Below are 24,440 nucleotides of genomic sequence, written 5' to 3' on the forward strand. Positions count from 1 at the left end.
TCACTTTAATCTTAACGTAACTAATTACATCAGTTTTTAGTATGCTTGCATGTTTATTTTTTTTTTCAAATTAGGCAGTGGTAAATGAAATAAAGCAAAGAATTATCAGTCCCGCCTTCTAATAATAAAATAGCTCGGATGCAACTTCCTTTTTCGTTCTGAAAATGTCACTTACCTGTCTTCTTCCACTAAGTTTTTCAATTGATATAGCTAAAATAATTTTAAAAAATTTAAATTTGATATAATTTTTTACCCTAATCGGTGACTTTATGTTATTGAAGTAATCAAAACTTGTTTTTTGTAATTTATCCCATTAGAATTAAGATTAAAGGAATTTAGCATCACTTGTCATGATGCAAATGCTCGCGGCCAACTCATAATAAAGAAAATTTAAAACTATAATACAATTTTCAAAGGTACATATCCCTTTCGAGGGGCAGTTAAACACTTATTTCCAAAGTATCGGTATTAAAACTGCTTAGTATCAGTGTTGTTTTAATAATCACTAAATATACCAATATAATATTTTGTATCTATAGTAGTATATTTGGTTCTTATTATAGAATCCTTCAACACTTGAGTTTTGTGAAAAATACATTTGTCATAGAAAGCCAACTAAAGCCATTTTTTAATAGATTGTTTATTAGAATTTGATAGAGATTTCGGAACTTTACCATTTCCTTAAATGACTTTTAATTTACTGTTAAAATATTTATAAGTTGTGGTAGAACAAAGTTATTTTAATTCATTAAAATATTAATATACTATCTTTGCTACCACTAAAAAGAAAATATCTGAAACTACGGAATACCGTTGTTGAATTCTTTTCAAAACTGCACCTTTTGCCATAATACCAGTAGTAAATATTAGCACCAGTAAGTAGCACACAATAATTAAGCGTCATCTGTGAATATTAATTTTCTATGGTTTTTCTAAAATTTCCTAATAACCTTTTCGCACGTAGCTTATTTTATTTTATTTCAATTAATGCATACTATCAATATCAATGAAGCATTAGTGTCAATAATAATATGGTAATCTTTTACGGTTCCCCAAAATGAATAAGTATCTTTACTCCATAATTTTTGCTCTTTAGAGCATAATTTTTTTACTTATATCAATTAACATATTACCCACATTAATTAAGCATCATTGTCGTCAGTGACAGTAAGACAATTTCTTACTGTTCTAGACAAATAAATATGTTTACTCCATTACTTTTGCTTTCTTGTACATAGATTATTTCTTTTATTTTATACTAGCCGCCTAAGGCGGCCAGCTGTCCGCCACGCTAAAGGTTTTCACAAATAAAGTTTTTTTAAAACATAGCAGGAAATCTGAAGATTAGTGGACAATTAAAGTGTTCCTGTCCTGCAATTTTGTCTTAAATTCCTATTTTATATATTATATAGCTACAACGCTTAAGAAAAAAAAACTAAAATGCTAAATACATGAAAAGAGCACGAAAACGAATTAATTTTTTATGGTATCAATTTCTATTTCTATATCGCTACAAAAATTATCGTCTTTGCTTAAGAAAAAAAAATAGAGCGTGGAAAGAAGAAGAAGAACTTATTATAACAATTGGGTATACTATAGCCTACGTCACAGGTTGTGTTATTCCTACTAAATTTAACCCATGAACGGCATTTTCTGCGAGCCTAACTTCAAGCCACAAATAAACAAACGAAGTGTTTAATCGTTTAAATAGCTGCTCGCCAGATTTTATTGCATTATAAAGAAAAGTAATTGATATTCGATTTTTGATTACTAATTGATTTATGTGGATAGTGGCATAGAATTTAGCATTGCGTCATGGTAAATGTTATTCCTACTAAGTGGAAGTAGTTGTGTTTTTTTTTTATATTATACCCAATTATGAACAGCGACAAATATATCAAAACGAAGCGTTCTATTTACCTATCGAATATGTTGCTACATTTTTAATACGAAAGTTAAACTTTTCTCCACTTTGATAAATGTAAACTAATTCAAACCTTACAATTAAATTATTAATTCCTTCGTATATTATTGGTTTAAGTTGTCGAAAATTAATATTTCAATTGTAAGGTTCGCATTAGCATACATTTATAAGAGTGGAGAAAAGTATATGCATTTTTTAATAGTTTTTTGAATATGGCTCTTTGAAGACGAAAAAGCATAGATTTTCTTACAAAATGACTGATAACTAAGAAACTAATCCAAAATTTTGAAAAAGAAAAAAAATACTTCTTCATTATTTCAAAACACAATTATGTGCCGAGTTTCGTGCCTGGGCGAGGTTTCTGGGGCGATATATTGTGATTACAGACAGACAGACAAACAGACACACACACAGCCGCGTTTATTATTATGTATAGATATGCATAGTACCTAAATTAATTAAGCACTATTGGCGTCAAAAGTAATATGACCATTTTTTACGTTTCTCCTAAGCGAATTAGCACCACATTGCCATTTATTTTGCCTTCAAGTGCATTAATATTTTTTTTCTATTCAATTATCATTGATTTTAAATAATTAATTTTTTAAGAAAAAAAAAATGCTGCTGATGATGAATTTTTTAAGAAAGGTTTTAAATAAATAAATATGAACAAGAAAAAATCCCGTGGTTTCTGACAACTTAAAAGGTATAAATTTGGTGATGTATACCACACCATGTTCGTGGAATTTATCTAACACAGTGAATATAAAATACTGCAATATTTAAATACGTACAATAAACTATTTTATTGATGAAATAGTACTAATTATTAGTCATTCAAATCTTTAAATTAATTTTCAAATCTTTAGTACTTAAATTCGAATGACTTCAGTCATATTTAAATAGATTACGTTTAAATTTAATTTAATTAAACTTTATTCCTCCTTCCAGTTTTTTATTGTAAAATAATAGATGAGATCCTTACCATCTAATTATCGCAAATCGCTGAATGACAATAATTCAAAATAGCCATTTTAGTGACAAGACAACATGACTTACAAAACTTTAAAAAAAATTTAAAAAAAATAAAAACATACCCAATTACAAAAAAAAGAAGAAAAAACTGAACTCTGTTATTAGAAAAATAAAACGCCATGACCAAAAAAGAAGAAAAAATTAAATAAAACAACTCACAAAAAAAAAGTCAGACGAGAGTAGGGGATGGAGGAATTAATTCGAGAATATTTATTAGAGTATTCTCCGGTGGTGAACACAATGGTTGTGTTATGGGTACTTAAGCATCGGCACCCGCTCTTAAGTTGAACCCAGTCCTCTGGAATCCCCTTCAACTTATACTGAATATCTGTTTATGGCCCTAAACTTGTCCAAAAACGTTTATCCGAGTCTGAGTTATGAGGGAGTCGCGATTAAGCGAGAAAAAGCCGCAAAATCGCGCCTCAATCAAATATTCCTCTGTCTGGGGCACAGGCTATTGTCTCGGCGAGGAACATATATTGTGCAAGAGGGATTTTTACATATAATACAGTTAAAGATATGGTTATGGATAGGGATATATATTTTATTTTACCATCATCTTCCTTGAACCGTAAGTTCATTGAGTCTGACTTGTTAAATATCTCCTCTTTATACGATCTTTTTTTCTCCTTTCCTTTTCGTAGCGTTGCTAAGATGAATGAATATTATAGAGCAATTGAAACAGGGTAGTTAATTTTGTTGTAATACTATGAAGGGAAATTAAATTCTATAACTTAAATTCATAAAGATAAGTTTATGGGAAAATATACGCATATATTTTGTTTTGCACTCATCTTCCTTGAACCATAAGTTCATTGAGTCTGACTTGTTAAATATCTCCTCTATATGATCAATTTTTTTTCTTCCTTTTTGCAGCGTTGCTAATATGAATGAATATTATATAGCAATTGAAACTGGTTAGCTACATTTGCAATAATACTATGTAAGGAAATTAAATTCTGTAACTTATAATCATAAAGATAAGATTATGGGAAAATATACGTATATATTTCTTTTTGCACTAATCTTCCTTGAACCATAAGTTCATGGAATCTGACTTGTTAAATATCTCCTTTTTATGTGATCAATTAATTTTTTTTCCTTTTTAGTGTCGCTAAGATGAATAAATACTACAGAGAAAATGAAACTGGGTTGTTAATTTTGTAATAATACTGTGGAAGGAAATAAAATTCCATAACTTAAGTTCATTAAGATTATAGGAAAATATACGGATATACTTTGTTTTGCACTTATCTTCCTTGAACCATAAGTTCATTGAGTCTGACTTGTTAAATATCTCCTCTTTATACGATCTTTTTTCTCCTTTCCTTTTCGTAGCGTTGCTAAGATGAATGAATATTATAGAGCAATTGAAACTGGGTAGTTAATTTTGTTGTAATACTATGAAAGGAAATTAAGTTATATAACTTACATTCATAAAGATAAGATTATGGGAAAATATACGCATATATCTTGTTTTTCACTCAATTTTACTTGAATTATAAGATCATTAAGTCTCTAACTTATTAAATATCTTCTCTTTATACTATCTTTTTTCCCCGATTTCGCAACATTGCTAAGATGAATAATTATTATTTAGCAATTGAAACTGGTTAACTAATTTTCTAACTATACTATGGAAGGAATTTAAATTCTATAACTTAAATTCATAAAAATATGATTGTGGAAAAATACATATATTTTGCTCTGCCATCATCTTACTTGAACAATAAGCTCATTCAATCGGACTAGCTAAATATATTCTTTTTATGCGATCCGAAATTAATTTTGATCAATTGCTAAGACAAATAAATATAATAGAGATTAAGAATTTAAGAAATAAATTTTGTAATAAAACTATTGAAGAAATTCAAATTAAATAACATAAATTCATTAAAATAATTATAGAAAAACACATGTTAAAGATATGGTTATGGATAGGAATATATTTTTTTCGTAATACTACTATCATTTTCCTTGTACCATTAGCTTATTGAGTTTGAATAGTTAAATATCTTAAATATCTCCTCTTTATGCCATCACAATTTTTTTTATTTACTTTTTTTTGTAATGTTGCTAAGACGAATGAATAAAATAGAAGAGAAAAGTTGAAGGTGTTATTTTTTATGAAACTATAGAATGAATTTAAATTTAACAACTTGAATTCATTAAATATGATTATGGATGGAAATAGATATACATTTTATTTTATCGTCATCTTTCTTGAGCCGTTAAGAACAGTGCTAATTATACCGTGCTAAATATCTTCTTTTTTGATATACTTTATCGGTTCAATAACAAGATGAATGGATAAAAGACTGCTAGAGAAGTTGGGGTGCGAATTTTGCCATGTCAAATTATAATAGGACTTATATGAATTTCGTAATGATATGATTATGGAGAAGGAAATATATGGAAAGAGACTTAAATTTAATTTTGTTAACTTTTGTTAACTGATTTAATTTTGTTAACTGAGTTTTTGAGCTATTAAATTTTTAAAAAATGTCTTATATTTAAAATTTAATTTCTTAAGAACTATGTTTATTCAGAGTAAGTAAGTTTTTTGTTTCTGATTTCGTAACTTAAAATATCGTCTACACAAATTAATTAGCATACATAAGGTAAAAGCCTCAAAGAATTAAGATTTAGAACTATCCTATTGTATAAAAGTCCGATCATTTGATCAAAAGTTGCTTAGGGTTTTCAAAAGTTGAAAAATTATCGTGAAGAAAAAAGCATTCAAAGCTTTGATATTGCTAGAACTTTAATATGTTGCTGAAAGATTAAATTATTCGAATAAAAAAACCTTTTTTTGCACCATTTGAAACTTAATACACTATATTACTTTTAAAATAATAAAAAGTCTCAAAACTCTTAAGAATTTGGCAAATCGGACCAATCGTTAAAGATAATAGGCTTTGAATTGTAAATGATAAATCAGCTTTTTGTGAAACGATTTTCGAACCTCTCTAATATTGCAGCACAATAAGGAGCTTAATTCCACGACATCGTCATTGAAAACCTTTTATCTCTTTATTATATCGTCGCTAAATAATTCTCTGCCCATTGTTCTAAATGTTAGTCTAAGAAAAGCAGTAAATAGGATAATAATGTCTCGTATCATTTACGGTTTGAACATACGTTTGGGGCAATTACGTTTCTGCTACACTCTAATAAAAATGAGAAAATTATCGCGCTACGCAAAGGAGTGACTCTAAAAAACAGTACCTTTGGCCTTCAGTTGATTCATAGGTTTATATAAAATGTATGAATCATAAATATTCATGAGTTAGTTTAAAGCAAGCATTAGTATAGTAGTAAAGGGGGAAAAAATTATTTTTCTTTATGCTACTAACTAGATGAAACTTAACTATCCAAGTCAAGATTTTTGGTTGTTTTCCATTAATCTAGCAACATAATCTTTATTTTAACCATCAATAATTTAACCATTATATTTTTATATGGTAACCAACATAAGTAACCATCACCCGAATGTAGGATTTTGAACTGATTTACGATGGTCCAACATAAGAATTGCAACTTCTTTTGATGATTTTTTTTTATGTTGAATCATCTGGAATTTCTATCATAGTTTCTTAGAAATGTTGGAACGATTATGAAGCACCATCACCCCAATGTAGGACTTCAGACTGGTTTATGATGGTCCAACTTAGAAAAACCAAATTATTTTGATGGTATACCTGAGAACCAACAAGAATTTTCATTAAACTGTCATGGAAATGTATAGTAATAACCATCATGGACTGTTGGTCCATGAGAATCAAACTTCTCTTGATGGTTAAGCGTCATAGTATTAAGGTAGCATTTTCCATAATGGAATAATGGAAGTTTGTTGGTATATGAAAATCCATGAACGCATAATGTCGAATGATGGCGACCATCAAATGATGCTAGACCATCATGAATCGCACTCAAACCAACATAAACCATCAAAAAATTTTGATGGAACCATCAAGAATTTTGACTTGGGTAACGGTAATTCCACTCATCATTCAATTATGCTGCCAATAACACAATGGTAAAATGGTAATTCCGTTAATCATCCATTTATACTGCTAATAAATGATAATTCTACTAATGAATGTTAATTCGGCGCAGCATCTAATTATACTAATAGATTATGGCTGAATGGCAATATAGCTCATTATCTAATTATGTTACTAATAGATGATGGGTAAATAGTAATTTTCCTCATCATCTAATTATACTATTAATTAGATAATCGCAAAATAGTAATTCAACTCATGTAATCTAATTATACAACTAATAAAAAATGGCTGTGTGGCTAAATGGTAACTCAGCGCATACCAATTACTAATGATAGTTAAATGGTAATTCATCGTCTAATCACACTACTAAGAGATGATGGTTAAATGATAATTCCGGTAATATTCTATTTATACTACTGGCTGAATATCTAAGTGGTAATTCAGCGCGTAATTTAAAAATATCACTAACAGATAATGGCTAACTGGCAAATTCAGCTCATTAACTAATTATACTATTATTTAGATGATTAGCTGAATTACCACTTTACATTTAATTTTGGACAACATGCTAAAAAATTATCAGTGCATTCATTTATATTTTTCTTACATGGATCTTAAAGGAAATATTTCAATTTCATGTATTAGGAATTTTTTATAATTCAAGTAAACCATAGCAAATGAATTCTGGCCTGAAATTCATGAATTAAAATAGTAATAAGAATGAAGAAATGGAGGATAGAGGCATTACAAATATCCATGGTTTAAATTTCCCCCCGTAAAATTTAAGAGGAATGCTATCTTTTAACATTTTTACCTGCAAATTGATAAAACAATTTTCTACTTTGATTTTATCCTCAAATTTTCTTCAATTTCCAAATATCATATTCTTTTTGTGATCTTAATATGCATAAAATTGCATAAGTTTCGATGCATAAAATTTTTGCACAATTCACGAAAACAAAACCGAATAAATTTTACTTTAATACTCCTTAATTTGCTTTGATTTAAATCTTTCATGATGAAACCTGCATAGCTAGAGTGGAAAATAATTATTTGTTTTAGTAAACAATTTACAATTATTTTCTGCTCATTTTTTTAAAATTTAAATATATGTTCTTCATTATTCTGTTTTAAAATCGTTTATTATCATTCTAAGTATTGTATTATGATCATGTATTCCCTAATTCAACTTGAACTCTTCATAATCATGTTTAAAAATTATTGAAAGAATATTATATATGTGCAATGCAATGGTTACAATAAGTAATACGAACAGCCTACTCATGTTATTTTAAATCTGAGAGCTATTGGGCAAATCATTTATTCGCTTACACGTTGTTAAAAATTATTTTCTTAATTTTAAGTATATTCGCTTCATAATTATACTTCAAAATCATTGATAGAATATTATATGCTTTATAAGGAACGTAGTTTATAAAGTAAGTGATTCTTACTAAATGAACCAGTTAGAGCCGCGGTGTATCAGGGGATAGAGCACTTGCCTCCCAATGAAGTAACCCTTATTCGAATTCCAGCAATGTCTGGTTGATACGCATTTCACACCTGGCTAGCTCGAATCATAAAGCTGACGTAAAATATCCTCAGTGGTAGACTAATCATGGGTTAGGATCTAATTGCCATTGGGCTAAGGAGGTTTTCACGGTTTTCCTATCCATGTAACGCAAATGCGGTTCAGTTCCAGCAAAAAATCCTCCAGGAAGGCAAACTTCTCCTAATATTTGTTCCAGAAGTTCGCTTGTCTTCTGGATTGGGTTCAGCTACGGAGTTGAGCATTGATAGTCGTAAACTCAAAATTGGGTCGGCTGTTCAACGACGGTTATAAAATATAAAATATTAAAAAAAAAAAAACTAAACTGTCTAGCAAGGGTGGAAAATTTTGTTGCTTCATATATTGATAAACAATTTACAATGATTTTCTAATCGTTTGTTGCACCTTAAATATTTGTTCATTATTATGCTTTAAATCCGTTTTTTAAATTCTTAATATTGCATAATGACCACATACTTGCTAATTAAACTTTAAGTATATACTTTTCATTACCATGTTTTAAAACTGTTAAAAAATATTATATATTTATTATATAATAACCACAAAATATAATGCGAACAACTTATTGTCATTAACTAAATCAGGAAAAGCTACATTTGTTTGCTTTACACATTGTTAAAAAAACATTTATGCATATCGCATGCTTTATAATCATCCTTAAAAATAATTTACAGAATAAAAATGTAGTCTTATTGGTTGATAAAAAATGTTTTAAAAGACTTTATACTAAACATAATTATTTTTCGAATTTTTATTTTCATCACCACACATATACTATACAAAAAAATTAAAATTCCTTTTTTTCTCCATTTACGGATTTCTGTCAGTTTTTCTCACAAATTAAATTTCGAACAATAATAGCAGGCGTTTTGAATAACAGCAGGCGTTTTAATTCCTATGTGATAACTTGTAGAACATTTTCTCGTGAGAAAACATTGTACGACATTAAACACGAGTTTATTTCATTTAAGGAACCCATTTCGATTGTGGCAGTGAATTAAATTACAAAATAGAGTGGAACTTTATTATAAGTTTCATTGTATCGAACTTTTCTTAAAAATCACATCTTCTCATTAAATGAAAAACAGAAAGCGCGTGGGAAAATGACAAATTGAGATTTTAATCTTAACTAGAGAGAAAAAACAAATAGCCGGGATTAGAATCAAGTGGAGCGTGCAAAAATAATGCTACATTTATGTTTTAAAAAGGAAAGGAAATGGAATTATTTGTGAAATAAGAATAATTATCATAAACAATTTGTAATCGAATTTATTTTAAAAATACTCTAACCTTTTTACACGATCCGAAAATTCTGTTCGAGAAAGAAAAATACGGTGTTAATTTGCTGTAACTACATTTGAAATTGTACCATGTATCTGAATCTATTAAACTTTATGACGTTGTATGTAGTACATTATCTTCAGAAGCCAGATTTTAAAACCTGATTTTAATCAGGTTTTACAAAGTACTATAATATGATTCAACTTTGCACAAAATAAAGGTTTCAAAAAATTTGAACGATGTTATTGTTCAACGTGCTACAAAATTTCTAACTGTATAGAAAAAAGAACTGAATAAAATCATGCCTACACATTTTTTTTCTTGGAAAAAAACCCCAGTTTTTATTATAGTCTTCACAAAATTCTGAGAAAAAAATGTTTTGAACTGTTCTTATAGGCGAAATAATAATTGATGGTTTAATATAGCAGTAAAAAATTCGTTTTTCATTGGCTTTGTTACATTTTAAATATATATTCTTAAAGATATATTTTAAAAGTAACGGAATAAAAAGGGTTTTTATTTTTCCTTCAAAATTCTGTAAATTTAATTTTAAAAAAAAGTTTTTCATTTCAAAAGACTTAGCCCTAGAAGAAATAAAACACGTTCATATGCTACTGTCTTAAGAAAACACTCCATCATAATATCGTTCAAATGCTGCAATCTAAAAAAGGCTCCATCATAATATCATACATAAATATGTTTCATGTTAATATCATATGTTTCAATTTACACAATAATATGGTTCCAACTTGGTAAATCAAAAAATTCCAAAATTTTTGACGATATTCGAGTTTAAAGCTCACCAAAATTTTAAAGGTGTAATCCTCGTCACTGATTTTATCTGATTTTGGAAAAGAAAATCATTTTAAAATGTATTTTTACCTTTGAAAAAAAGAGGGTGCACTATTCTTTAATATTATTAAATAACAGTTACTATAATTTAATTAAACAAAGCTTTAAAGAGCAAGGCCAGAAATTTATGAACAAGTCATTAAAAAGTCGTTCAAAATTGGTGGAACGAAGTTTAATATGGTGGCAAGTGAAACCATATTATTGTGCAGTTTTACTTATCATGAACTAGATGAAATGATAATATGTTTCTACTTGAATGTAAATATGGTTTAATTTAACGCGTAACAGCGAATGTAACAACAAATTTTCTTGTTATTACAGTTCAACTCTGAAAAGATTTTTCATTAAGCTGAGTTGATTTTCAATAAGAAAACCAAAAGAAAAAATGTCTTTTTTCTTCTTTGAAATGTTCCTGTAATGAGTATACATTTCTTAACACCACAATTGCGCTATTTTTCAAAGAAATTCGGAAATATCTACACGCTGAAAAAATTCGGGCAAAATTACAGTCCGGTATGGTAATAACATTTCCGGTAAAACAAAAAAAAAAACATATTTCTGGTTAATGAAAACAAAAAAAAATGGTATTTAAGCTATTCATTTGGTAATTTTTCAGTTCTTATGATTTTATCGGAAATTCTTATTTTCAAAATTGTAGTTCTTGTTACCTCACATAGAGTAAAATAGACAAAATTAAAAAGAAAATTTAACCTAATAAATGATTTTTGTGCTATGCTATTAAGTATCATCGTAATGATCGAGATAAAGGTATCATCGTAAAGTTATCATCGAAATTTAACCACATTTACCAAATCTTACTACATATTATAAAACCATATTTATTGTTAATTTTACCAAAAACATTTCTGAGGCTCTTCGGTAAAAAATACCGAGTTTTTGGTGTTCCCATAGATTCTGAAATACGGTAAAATTGCTATCTTGTATCAAGTAAAGTATGGTAAAAATTACCTATCTTGGTAATTTTTACCATATTTTTTTCCTTAGTGTACTATGACATAAATTTTGAATACTATTGGAACCTTCATATCCTTTAAATTTGTGCAATTTTAAATGCTAATTTAACCCATATTATCGTGATAAATAAGCCACTTTAAACTTGATTGCATAATTCTAGATGGCATTTCGGATCATTTAACAACAAATAAAGATTGCAGCAAATTGAAACGGTATTAGAGTTCAATGTGTCGATATTATGGTTCATGGTCATACCATTCTTATTTCAATTAAATAAATTCGATAGAAGAAACACGAAAGCTTAAAAAATTTGCTGAAGGCCTAAACGAAAAAAAAAAGCGTTTTGAATAACGGGATATTTACCTATTTTATCCGCTAGCTTGAAAAACTGCAACATATTTACAAGCATAAATGTTTACAAATGATTCTACATTCGACGAAGCACTTCAACGATGCAACGCTTGCTTGAGCGTCTAATCGAATGCACGCTTTCTTAAGCAAGGAGAAATAAATAAAATATATTCATCTATGATATTATATTTATATATGATATTATTATGATATATTTTAGAACAATAAATCATTTATATTTTGATACATAAACAAGTAAAATTAAATCAAATGCCTATGAAGATTATGATCGTTTTCTTCTAAGTATAAATTATCGTTTTCTTTTAAACATGGTGCGATAATTTTTTCATTAAATGGTCGTTTTCTTTGTAAGTATAAATAAAAAGTCGTTTTCGTTTTTATTATTATAAGTGATCGTGGGTTCTTATAAAATTAGTTTATTATATGGTCTTTAAATTTCCCAGAAATTTAAATTCAAATAGATTCTTGACATTTTTCAGGGTGGTTTAATTAGTTACAAGTATTTTTTATGTATTTATTTATTTTTTATTAAATCAAACAAAACATTTCCTGGTAGGAGTTTTCCCATATACTCAACATTTGAAGGGTTAAGTTACAAAAGTGCAGTAAAAAGTACAAAATTGTGGTCATTATATCAAACACAATCTAACATAGCTATAATAAATATACAGTTTTTATTTCTGTCCCGTGTGCGATTTCTTCAGGTTTTCATTTACAGAAAAATTCGAAAAGGTGCACAAAGTAATCAGCCGATTAAAGAACTATAATAGGTACTTGAAATTGAGACATATATGTATATATATATATATTTTAAATAAAAATTAATACTTGACAAATTAATACTTTACAAGTATATATTTATTTATATTATTTTTTTTAAATCGAGTAAAAACTTCCTGGTTTGAATTTTCCTATATATTCAGCATTTGAAGGGTTAAGTTGCAAAAAAATGTGTTATGAAAAGTACAAAATTATGGTCGTTTCATCAAAAATAAACTGACATACTATTAAATAAATGTGTAGTTTTTATTTACTTCTCATGTGTAATTTCTTCATTTTTTTCAATTACAGAAAAAATCTAAAAACTGCTCAATGTTAGCATATGAAAGAACTACAATCGGTACTTGAAGTAAAGACAAATCTAAAAGAATTACACTTCTAATACTGTCTAATAATCATGTAAAGAATGTAATGTAATAGTCATAAAAGTAAAATGTCAAAAGAAACTCAACATATCATTACTCTTTAAGAATTTAAGTATGCATATCGAATACAATTTAAGTATATATATTTGTAGTATATACTTAAGTTTGTATGTATAGAATATAATTCAAGATAAAAATACAAAAATAGTGAAAATTCAAAAAAAAAAAAAAAGAAAGAAAGAAAGAAAGTGAACGATATAAAAAATATATGAAACTCCAAGGTATGACAGCGCCAAGCTGCTAGTGTCACAACTGGAAGAAGATTTGAAGAAAATATTTTAAGATGAAATACAAAGAGTAATTACCTCATACGAGAATGAAGTCATTAACATGATATAACAAGCTAAATGGCAAACTAAAAAAAACCACCTTGTGAAAGCACTAAAGAAGCTGACAAAAGGGAAAATATTAAAAAGAAAATATTATAGACATTATAATTTAATGTAGACATGTCAGGGGAGTATTACCTTGCAGCCAGTACAGGAACTGTTTCAACGACAGTGAGGAGTTTTTTGCACAGGCTGCATGGTAATACCCCCCTGACGCCCCTTTACAATGTCTAATTTTATTTTAATTACGCTTATCTTACCTTAATAATTATTTTTACCAACTGTATTTTAGCTGAATATTTCAAAACAGCAAACGATGTTTGAAAACGATATTTTAAAACAACAAAATAATTTTATGTTCCCCTACAGTATGTGTTCTTTTCTGATGTGCGTATCTAGTTTTGAAACAAAATCGTTTGCTAAAAATGTAATAATTCCATTTTTAGCAAACAATTCTGTTTCAAAACTAGATACGCACATCAGAAAAGAACACATACTGTAGGGGAACATAAAATTATTTTGCTGTTTTAAAATATCGTTTTCAAACATCGTTTGCTGTTTTAAAATATTCAGCTAAAACTTATATTTCTTAGTTAAAGTACGCTTTATTTGATTCAGTAACCACGACAATAAAAGAAATGATCTATTTCTTTTTAGTTTATTCTTAACCACACTATTCATGGTCATAACTACCTTCAATTTTTTTCTCTCTCCATGAAACGCATTCCTCATGTGGTGTAATGGACTTTGAAATTGATATCATTGTGTCCATTCACGGTACTTGAGCAAAATTTCAACTATCATTTCCGTAATTGGATAAGTTGAGTTGTACAAGGAAGAAATGAGTTTATCGTTTGCTTTTTCTGGTTGACATTTGAAAATAACAACAGTTTATTCAACTTGACTGGATGAGAAATGGACAACGTTGGTTACCTCCGTTTCTTCATAGATAAATGTCCGGATCGGCCTATGGATATTATAGCCAGAGGGCTCAAGACTACGATCACATCTTCGAAAAGAGCGAAAACGATATTTTTTTTAGGAAAGGATTGCGTCGCGCTCTGCTTGCTTTGGGGTGTCGTTCCATTCCCACGTTTTTGGCACTCTTCTAGTTGTAAATAGAAAAAAAAATATATACATAGTATTGTTTTTTCTCCTTCCCTTAAAAGAAAGTTGAAGATGGGAGTGAGAAACTTGATTGGAGAAAGTGAGCTGTAATCTGGCCGGATGTCGGTGAAATTTTAGATAATGTTCTCTTTTTTTATCCTTTGCTTTTCTGGATTAAAATTCTCAATGGTAAGAAGGAAATTGGGTAAAGAATGTTGGAAAAAGATAGCCGGTGCGACACGGGCTATTGAAACGTAAAACGTTGCATTGTTCAAATCGATTTCGAAGAAATTTTATAACTGATAATATCGTGGGATCATCATGGGATTATGTTAAACAAACATTTTTAAAAAATACTAAACGCGTATTCTGAGAAAAACGTTTCATGGGAAAATAAGTTTGAAATATTATTAAAACATAGTTGAAATAGTAAATTTTAATTATTAAAAAGAACTTAAAAACTAATAGAAAAGTGTTTTGTCAATAGTTTTTATCTTGTCGAATTTTTAAAAAAAAAACTTGAAAGGTTTCTTTCTGAAGTATAAATCTTTATGAATTTTCAGGAGCGCAATCATTTGTCAATTATTTAAGTCAAGTATTCTCTGTCGTTTAGGTTGCCACTTTGGTTTCTAAGTCGGACGATATGGATAGATTTTTTTATTCAAATAAATAGAAAAAAAAAAGTAAATAAAGAGGAGCAAGGGCATAAAATAAGTAGAGGAGAAGGGACAAAAAGTATGTTAGGGTTCAAAATTATTAGCGGAGAAGGTATGTAATACAAGATAAGATTTAAAAGAATAAGGGGAAAGGCTAGCTAATAGAAGTTCTAAATGATAGAATAGTTTTTACTCAATGTTCAAACAATGCTGAACAAAATGTTATACCAAATGTCATGTTAACTCGGGTATAAATATAATTCCTACAAAAATTACAGCATTAATTTTCCTAAATTAAATTCATTTTGTTTGAGAATGCTTATTATAAATCATACCTTCCTTCAAAATTCATTTTTTTAAAAACGCTAATTTTCTTCCAAACGTTTATAAATTTAACTGTAATAAAGTTTCAATTAGTTTAATATTTATTTAAACAAAGTTAATATTATAAATAAATTTCTGTAGAAATTTCTTATTCATAAGAACTTCGACAGAGGACCAACTTTTTCAAAAGCAATATTGTTTCACTCAAAAATTTGTATTATATTAAAATTTTTGATTAATTTGTATTTGTATTTTGATAAATTTGTATTATATTAAAATCATGAAAAATTCTTTATTCGTGTCAAATATAATATTTATAATATTAATAATTAATGCAAATTGCGAAATTTTGCAAACACATGATTCTAAAGAAATTTTAATTTTTAAAATATTTTTGTCTTATCGAAACTATTTTTTTATATTGTACACTGAGCAAAATAACTGTAAATTCTGCAGAAAAAAAATTTTTTTTTTTCTCAGAAGAAAACTGTTTAAAGAAATATATAGATTTTTTCTGTTTTAAAAATTATCCGCTAATGTTAAAATGCCTCTCTCTATTTTTTAAAATTTTATTTTTTAATGAATTTTTCTGTTTATTTGACGGTTTAAAGCTGTTTTGTTGAGAAAACAGTTTTTCCAGTTTTTTTCTCTATTCTTAATCATAAACAGATTAAAACCGTCAGTTCAAATTTTCGTTTTTGTCATTCAGTTTCACTTACCGCACGATAACTTTACCTTTCTTCAAGTTATTTTATAATCATTCTCTATACTTTCTCTTTACTTTTCACCAATTATTTTATGGTTTTGAACATCGTATAAATCGACTTTATGATCAAAATAATACTCTATCCTATCGGATGCTTTTTTTTTGGGGGGGGGGGGTTCGTTTTCGAGACAATTTTGTAAGGGTGGGTTACTATAGTTTTAAATGTTTTTACTCATAAATATGATTTCAATAAGATTTTTTGAGATAAAGGCAACTTAAATTAGAGCTATGGTTGCTCGGTTAACAGATCACTCGCCTCCCAATTAGTTACCCCAGGTTCGAATATTGACTGGTCGTCCGAATTCTGCACATGGCTCTCATCGACCGCAATGCTGACATAGTTATTTTAGAAAAAATTTTTTGTTAAAATAATGAAGTTAGTTTGTTAAAATAACGAAGTCTGTTTTCTAAAATAATAGTACCTATCTGCTTAAAAAACAGATGTCCGTTTTTAAAGAATAGTATGGTGTTGTTGACGTATGCCTGTTTAGGCAGAGGAGATGCGATTGTTCTTGTTTTCCAGTGGCGCCATCTATGGCCAAGAATTCGACTTCTGCCACACCATACGTCACACCCGTTTATAGGGCGAACCCATTCATGCATCCATTCATTCATCCACAGGTCATAATTTTGATCTGAATCAGAGAACGATCGATCTCCAATCCAGTACCCCCAGAGGTATCGATTTGTTATGGGAACATGGAGGACTATTGCGACTCGACATATTTAACGTGCATCAGTCACTTTACTACACGGGGAGTCTTCAGCCGGCGGGGTTCGAACCCACGAACTCTCGGACATGAGCCCAACGCCCTACCGACCAGACTATCCCAAATAATAGTATTTTTCTGCGAATTAAACGGTACAGCTCTCCAGCTGAGAGTTTGTTTTCCGTAAATTCAACAATTTTTTTTATTTTATTCATCTATTTTTTTTTACACAGACAAAACGTAATTTAACTGAAATATAAATATTTTAGGCAAAGCCTACCAAGTTAAAAGAAGTGACCAATCATCTACGATGTGTCTGCATTCATAAGCAAAGCTGCTCGGAATGAACTTTTATTAAAGAGATGTCATAATTAATGTTTATTACACGTAATAAGAAGTCCAAAATCAAAGGAGTAGAAATTGAAGAAGAGAAAGATTTGAATTAACAACGTTAAGACGTTAAGATTTGAATTAACAATGGATGACAACATCATGCTAGGAATTAAAAGGAATAATCAAAATCGATTATTTCGAGAAAATTAGAATCAAATTAGAGAGTAACAAGTTTTTAATCAATGGACGTTGTTCACAATTACTTATGGAGCAGAGGCTAAGACACTCACCTTCTAACAATCCAAAAAAACATAGAAAGATGTTTATGTGGTGATACGAGTTAGGGCAGAAGGCCAGACCAAAGTGTCTTCAATGTGGTAGAGAGAATTAAACGCTATAGCTCGAAGAACTGACAATTGCTGGATTTACAACATCTTGGACAGCGTATCCAACCAAGAAAGTGGTTCATGGAATTAGTTAGGCAAGAGTTGTATTTAGAAATTTGTGGAAGAGGAATCCCATCCGAATTTCGAATGAAGGTTGAAGAAGATATAGATTATATTCGGAAGTGATATAGATTATATTCGGAAGTTTCATTCCTTTTAAAAAATAATTATCATGAAGTTAACATTGCTAATAGCGTAATAGTGGTTACATAACACGCATTTAAAAGAAGGCAAAATTTTTAGAATAAGGTAAAATCTTATTTAATAACCATCTTTAAGCAGCTGGCCAGTACGACTCCGTAGCCATGTAATTTTGAATCCAATCCAGAAGAGAACTCCTGAAACAAATATTTAGTGAAATTTGTCTTCGTGTAGGACTTTTTGAGGGAACTAACTCGTATTTGCGATATATAGAGAGGAAAACCACGAAACATCTCATGGTTAGCCAGACGACAAGGAGACTAACTCATGATCCATCTACCACTGAGAATATTTTACTTCTGCACTATCTCGTGAGCCACCACTGCTCAGAATAAAGTAATATTATATTATGGGAACATGGAGGACTTTGTGACTCAACAGAATAAAGTAATAGTAACTATTAAACCATTGAAAATAATTTTTATCTTTATGAATTATACTGAATTCTTCAGATGATTTGTACATCGAGAAAAAACCGCTGGTTGAACAGCAAAACATGTCTAAAAAAAACTTAAATTATAAAATTGATCGCTGCAAAAATATATTTTTTGAAACACCAAAAAACCAAAGGAATAATATAAAGCAGAACAAATGCTAAGTTTTCACCGCATTCAGTAGTAGTGATCGTAGTACTTTATTTACGTCACACTAGAGCTGAACAATGGGATGTTGGCGACGGTCCGGGAGACATCCCTGAGGATGATCCGAAGACATTCCATCACAATCTTGATTCCCTACAGAGGAGTCCGACTACCTGAGCACGAAATCGAGCATTTTACAGTACAATAGTTTAACAAGGGCTGATTAAGCACACCCTCTGTCTCTTCGCAGTTAGATCAAAGTGGTAACTCACCCGCTCACTGTCAGTTTCCAGTGATGCTTGACTTTGTTGATCTATTGGGAATCGTGTTTTACAGTCCATTGTGGGACTCACTGCCTTTAGATGCGTTATCATACACCGGAATCCGAATAAACCGAGTGCTAAGTTTCATGTTTATTGCCGAAAACGACTTATTTTTGCTCTTTCGAAATTATGTATGCTGTACAAAAAAAAATTTGTCTACTTAGCAATTTTTTTGAGCGAGATAAATAATTAAAAAAATAATAATAATAAAGAGATATGTTGATTTTGAGGTACATTCAGAAATTAGTAAAGTATATTGAGAAAAATGCAATTTTTAACCAATCCATCAGTGGATATAACTGCCTGAAAATTTTCAAATATACTTACAACTCAAAAATGAATTAAATACATTTTATTGCGTAAATGAATAAAAAAATATTGCGATATAAAAGTTTCTTAATAAAACAGAAATTTTTGTTCAGAAAAATCCTCTTAGAGAAAAAGAATTTTTCCTTTTGTCAGAAAAGGACCCTTAAAGGGAAAAATCAAACTTAAAATCTTTATATTTTTGGGATCTAAAATAACGTAAGCATACTCATGTCATTAAAGACAAAATAATAAATACGGTGGTTTATTTTCAAGACTCGATGGTCCATATTGAATATGGAGAGCCATTAGAATTTTACGTAAGCATTGTTTGGTAAATTTGAAAATTTGTCTGAAAAAATAAACAAACTTCAAACACCTTCCGATGCATACGTAAGAAAGTCGCTACATCTTTTCCCTTATGTTATTCCTTAAATTTTAAGAAATTTAGGGTTATATTCAAATAAAAAATTTAGCTTTTCATAAAACAAAATTTAGGTTTTAGAAGAATTTAAAAAATTTTGAAACTACTTCAAGGTTTTTTTTTTCTAACTTTTTCTTGTCCCTAACTTTTACACCAAACATGAAATTTCTGCAAATTAAGTTAAATAAATGTTTTTGTTGCATGTAATAATGGGTTTAATTTTTTTTCTTTCTTTCTTTATTTTTTTTAATAATTTGATTTTAGAGTTTTACACATGTATTGCCCTCCTCTTCTCTAATCACCACAAATAAGCCACTAACCACTCCCAACTCAAAAGTGCTTACTTAATCTTTTCATTGTGCATTCAACAAGAAATAAACCAGATTCCGTACATTTGAAAGAACAGAACATGCGTACAACTTTCCTTAAATAGTTATATAATATTTTTAGAATAATTGAATACGAAAACAAAATTATTGAAATTAATTTTTAATAAAATTAAAATTGAAAATAATTATTGAAAATAATTTGAAGTTACAAGCTATTTGATTAAGTTATTTTAAATGCTATTTAATACATGATTTTTACTTTTTATAAAGAGTTATTTTTACATGAACTGATGAAAACATTTCAAGGAAGTCTTAAACATTTTCTTTTCCTAAATTAAAGCAGTTTTTTTTTGAAAATTAATTAAGCTTGTAATTTATAATTATTTATTTTTTTTTGAAATAAATAATATTTGGCATAGATGTTCGAATCCAGCAAAAAGAACAAAAAGCTTATTTAAACTATTTTCGATTTCATCTAAGTACCTACTACAGTTAAATGCAATTTTTTCGACACCACAGCAATATTTGATCGTTTGCATTGTTGTATAGTCGCTTTTAACTCTTTTAACCAATAAAATGTATACAATCCAATATAAAATGTATACAATCCAATCCAGCCTAATCCACGTAAATAAGTTTTCAAATTTTTTAATTTTTTTTTTAAATAAATTTTTTTTTTAATTGCTGAGCATATTTGATAAATATATTTAATTTGCGATCTAATTTCTTAAAAAAAATTTAAACCAAAACATTTTGTTCGTTACTGATGCAATTTCATTTACAAACTTTCTTTTAAAATGTTCCAATTTTTTAAAACTTTCTTTTAAAATAATAAAAACGAATAAATGCAATTTCTTTAAAAATGCATTGCGATTTCCTTTTTTTAAGAAAAAAACATATGTTGCATTTTCTTTAAAAATGCGTTGCAATTTCTTTTAAATACGCGTTGCAATTTCTTTAAAATTGCGTTGTAATTTCTTTAAATTTACGTTGTAAATTTTTTTTATAAATATGTCGCACTTTCTTTAAAAATGCGTATTAATTTCTTTAAAAAATAAGCTGCAATTCCTTTAAAATCATACTAATTTCTTTAAAATCGCAGTATTTTTTTAAAAATTGTTTTGCAATTTCTTTTAATTGCGTTGCAATTTTTTTCAAAAGGCCCATTAAATTTTTATTTGAAATTAAAACTCATTAAAAAATGTTCGTCTAAAATAATATATAGAAATAGTATATAGAAATATACTAAACTAATATGTAAAAATATTCGTCTAAAATTATATATATATATAGATAAGTTCTTAAGTTTGAAATTTCGGTTGAGAGTTCTAAGTAGTTATTTTACATTCATTATTTTAATTGCATGCGTTGCCTGAACACAGTTGTTCATAAATTCTATTAAAAAATTCAAATTTATTTAATTAAAGAAATTTAAAAAGTAAATATTACTTATTTACTACTTAAAAGAAAATCTTAACTCAATATCTTTATCAAAAAACGTTGAATACAAATTAATATTATGTAGTATTATAAAGGAACATCAATTTTTACTTTATAACTTTTAATTTCGAATACTAATCGAAATCAAAAACCAATAATAGCAAATAATAATAAACAATAAATAAATATTGCTGATAAATACCGTTTAATAAAAGTTAAATAAATAATTTGTAGTTAAATACTATTATAACTTTTATTCATCTTTATGCTGATGACAACCAAAGATATCAAGATCTTCTCTTTATTAATGATCAGGTCATGAGATTTTTCCGTCCAATCAGAATGCACGAAACAGTAAGACAACAATTATCTTACTATGATCTACAATAATACATGTATTGTGGTTACGTTATCACGTTTCTGCAGCGAGAAAGTAATTCACTAGGAAGATAATTTTCTTTTCAAATAAAATTGGAAAAACAATAAATTATGAAATGTTGTTTAAAATTAATCCATTTATAAAACTATATAAATGTCTAAGTATACTTCTGTTTAAGAAAATACACATTCTTATTTATCATATTAACATATAATTCCTTATAAATTACTTTATGAAATATTCTTTTCTAAGAATGTATAAAACCATAATAATAATTACTTAGTGTCTCGAATTTCACTAAAAGACCCTTTTTATGCTTCACAACGTGATAGTGAAATATAAAAACGTTAATAACGTTATTAACGTTTGCGTTAATAGTAGTGATAATTGTTTCAAACAAGCTAATAAATACAATTTAGTGTTTAATATATACCATAAAATTAAAATAAATAATACCGTAGATATGAGGTACTTAGGACAGACTTTGATTAAAAGATCGGTGTCGTAGTGGCTGCACTGAACATATATTAAAATTTTTAACACTGCAAAATTTAATTGTACAATATGTACAAAAGGAGTTTCGTACATATTGTTAAATTTTCATATAAGAAATTTTTAAGTAGTATAGTTATTTTTATTATCAATCAGTTTCTAATATACATAACTAACTGTTCCAACTTTTCACGGGTGAATACATTATTGGTGAAAAATAAAATTTTGATAACAAATATCAAATGCACCGTCAAACTGTCAAATGGACCGTATCAAATGCAAATACCAAACGACATTACTTTTGGGTCCCCTTAATATATCAATTTACGAAAATCTGTTCAAATTTTCAGTATCGTTCTAAATTGACAAAAATTTATCTAATTGTCAATATTTACCTCATAAACAAAATGTTTATTCATTATAACTGTTATTTCTTCTTCAATTATTTGCATTTATTCAGTATTAATTGAATTCAGATATGCATAAATTTTTTGATGGACTAATAACATTATTAAGATTAACTCACCAGTGGGGTGGGTCGAATTTTCTAAATCGGAATCTGGACTATGATGACTATCTTTGGACGAAGTGACGTCATCGTGATCATCATCATCCTCATCCAGATCATCCTCTTTGGAATGGTTAGTCCTCTCATCCATTCTGGATAACATGGAATCGTCTCTTTCGATTCCAGGAGATATCCTGGAATGTGAATTGTTCAAATCTTCTTTCTCCAGTGGAGATTGTTCGCGGCGAATAGAGTTGGAGATGTGGTGGGCATTCTCCAAACGATATAGAAGACTCGGACACACTTGCTGGCTGGAATACAGCATGTGCAATGGAACATGTGGCAAATGTGCCATTTGCTGGTACGCCCTAAAAGACGAGGGATGCTGAGGACCTTCCTCACCATCTATAATGTTCTGTATTAGAAATGATCGTTTGGGTGGAACATCTGTGCTCGTAACATCAACATCTTCCGCATCTTCTTCGTCATCGTCAGTATCGTCTTTTTTCTTCGTCCGCAAGTCCGTTGGTTGTTCAGCAGATTCTAACGGCTCATTTGGGATGGTGTTCCGCTCGGCCGACATGGTTATGGTCATGTCCGTTTTGTAACTTACATTAAAAACTCGTCAACAAACTGGATTAGTCCTGCGGATTAAATGACAAATGGAACACTTTTTTACTTCTCTTCAGATTATGGTGCAGTATTTTAAGAATTTCACAATCCAATTTCAATAATGTGCACAATTGCCACTGTAATAGCAACAATATTTTCTTTGGCTGAGATTACACACAATCTTCAAGATTATAAAGAAATTATAAAAAAAAACGCAGTTTATAATCAAAAATTTGTTTTTCGAATTAAAATTAATAATTTGAGGAAAGTTAAGTTTTTTTTAAAAAAAATAATAAAGACTTTTTTTAAAGAAATAAAATGAAGCTACTTTTCCATAAGGTAGAGAAACACACTGATGCAAACGAAGAAAATAAAAACGAAATAAAAATCGCCACCTGCGCGCTCTTTGCTACAATCGCAAAAAATAAATCGACGATTGAGTTTGCGAATCACGTTACAAGCATCAAAAGAAAAATTAAAGCGTGCTCGAAAACATGCCTGGTCGCAGTTGTATACCGTGTTACGCCATACAACTACACTTTAGGGCAGTTTGTTACGATCTCCCCTCCCCACCCCCTGATTACGTCACGCTTAGGAGGACCAGTTACTGGACACTCGCCCGCCCTACGTCGACCAACCCCGTGACGAGATGTTTTCATTCAGAGGGAGTTGACCGTAAAGCAGCGCCATACAGCGGTGATGAGATGCAGCAAGTTATGGAAAGGGAAATTCTCTGTTGTATGAATGAATGGGTAGAAATTAATGGCGGAACCTCATTCTTTATTCAAAAACTTTGAGAATTTTTGTTTTTAGTTCTTTTGTGTTTTTCTGATTCATTTTTAAGCAATGCTGATGATACCGTATTGTATAAGATTCTCATAGAAAGTTAAGAAGTAAATGATAATTAATTAAATTGCTTTTATTGAAATAAGAAGAGAAATAAGCGGAAT

The 24,440-nt window shown here is 28.8% G+C and overlaps 1 protein-coding gene across 1 annotated transcript in view; it reads right to left on the reverse strand.

Moving 5' to 3' along the window:
* LOC107441496 (uncharacterized) overlaps nucleotides 1-24,122 on the reverse strand; it is a 49,140-nt gene extending 25,018 nt beyond the window's left edge. Inside the window, exon 1 of the mRNA XM_016054784.5 lies at nucleotides 22,897-24,122. Coding sequence (XP_015910270.3) covers nucleotides 22,897-23,473 — 577 coding nt within the window. The 5' untranslated portion in view covers nucleotides 23,474-24,122. The remainder of the gene's footprint in view (nucleotides 1-22,896) is intronic.
* Between the last annotated feature and the right edge of the window lie 318 nt (nucleotides 24,123-24,440).

The sequence above is a fragment of the Parasteatoda tepidariorum genome, chromosome 10, assembly GCF_982258835.1.
Source record: "Parasteatoda tepidariorum strain Cologne lab strain chromosome 10, Ptep-v5.0, whole genome shotgun sequence".
NCBI lineage: Eukaryota > Metazoa > Arthropoda > Arachnida > Araneae > Theridiidae > Parasteatoda > Parasteatoda tepidariorum.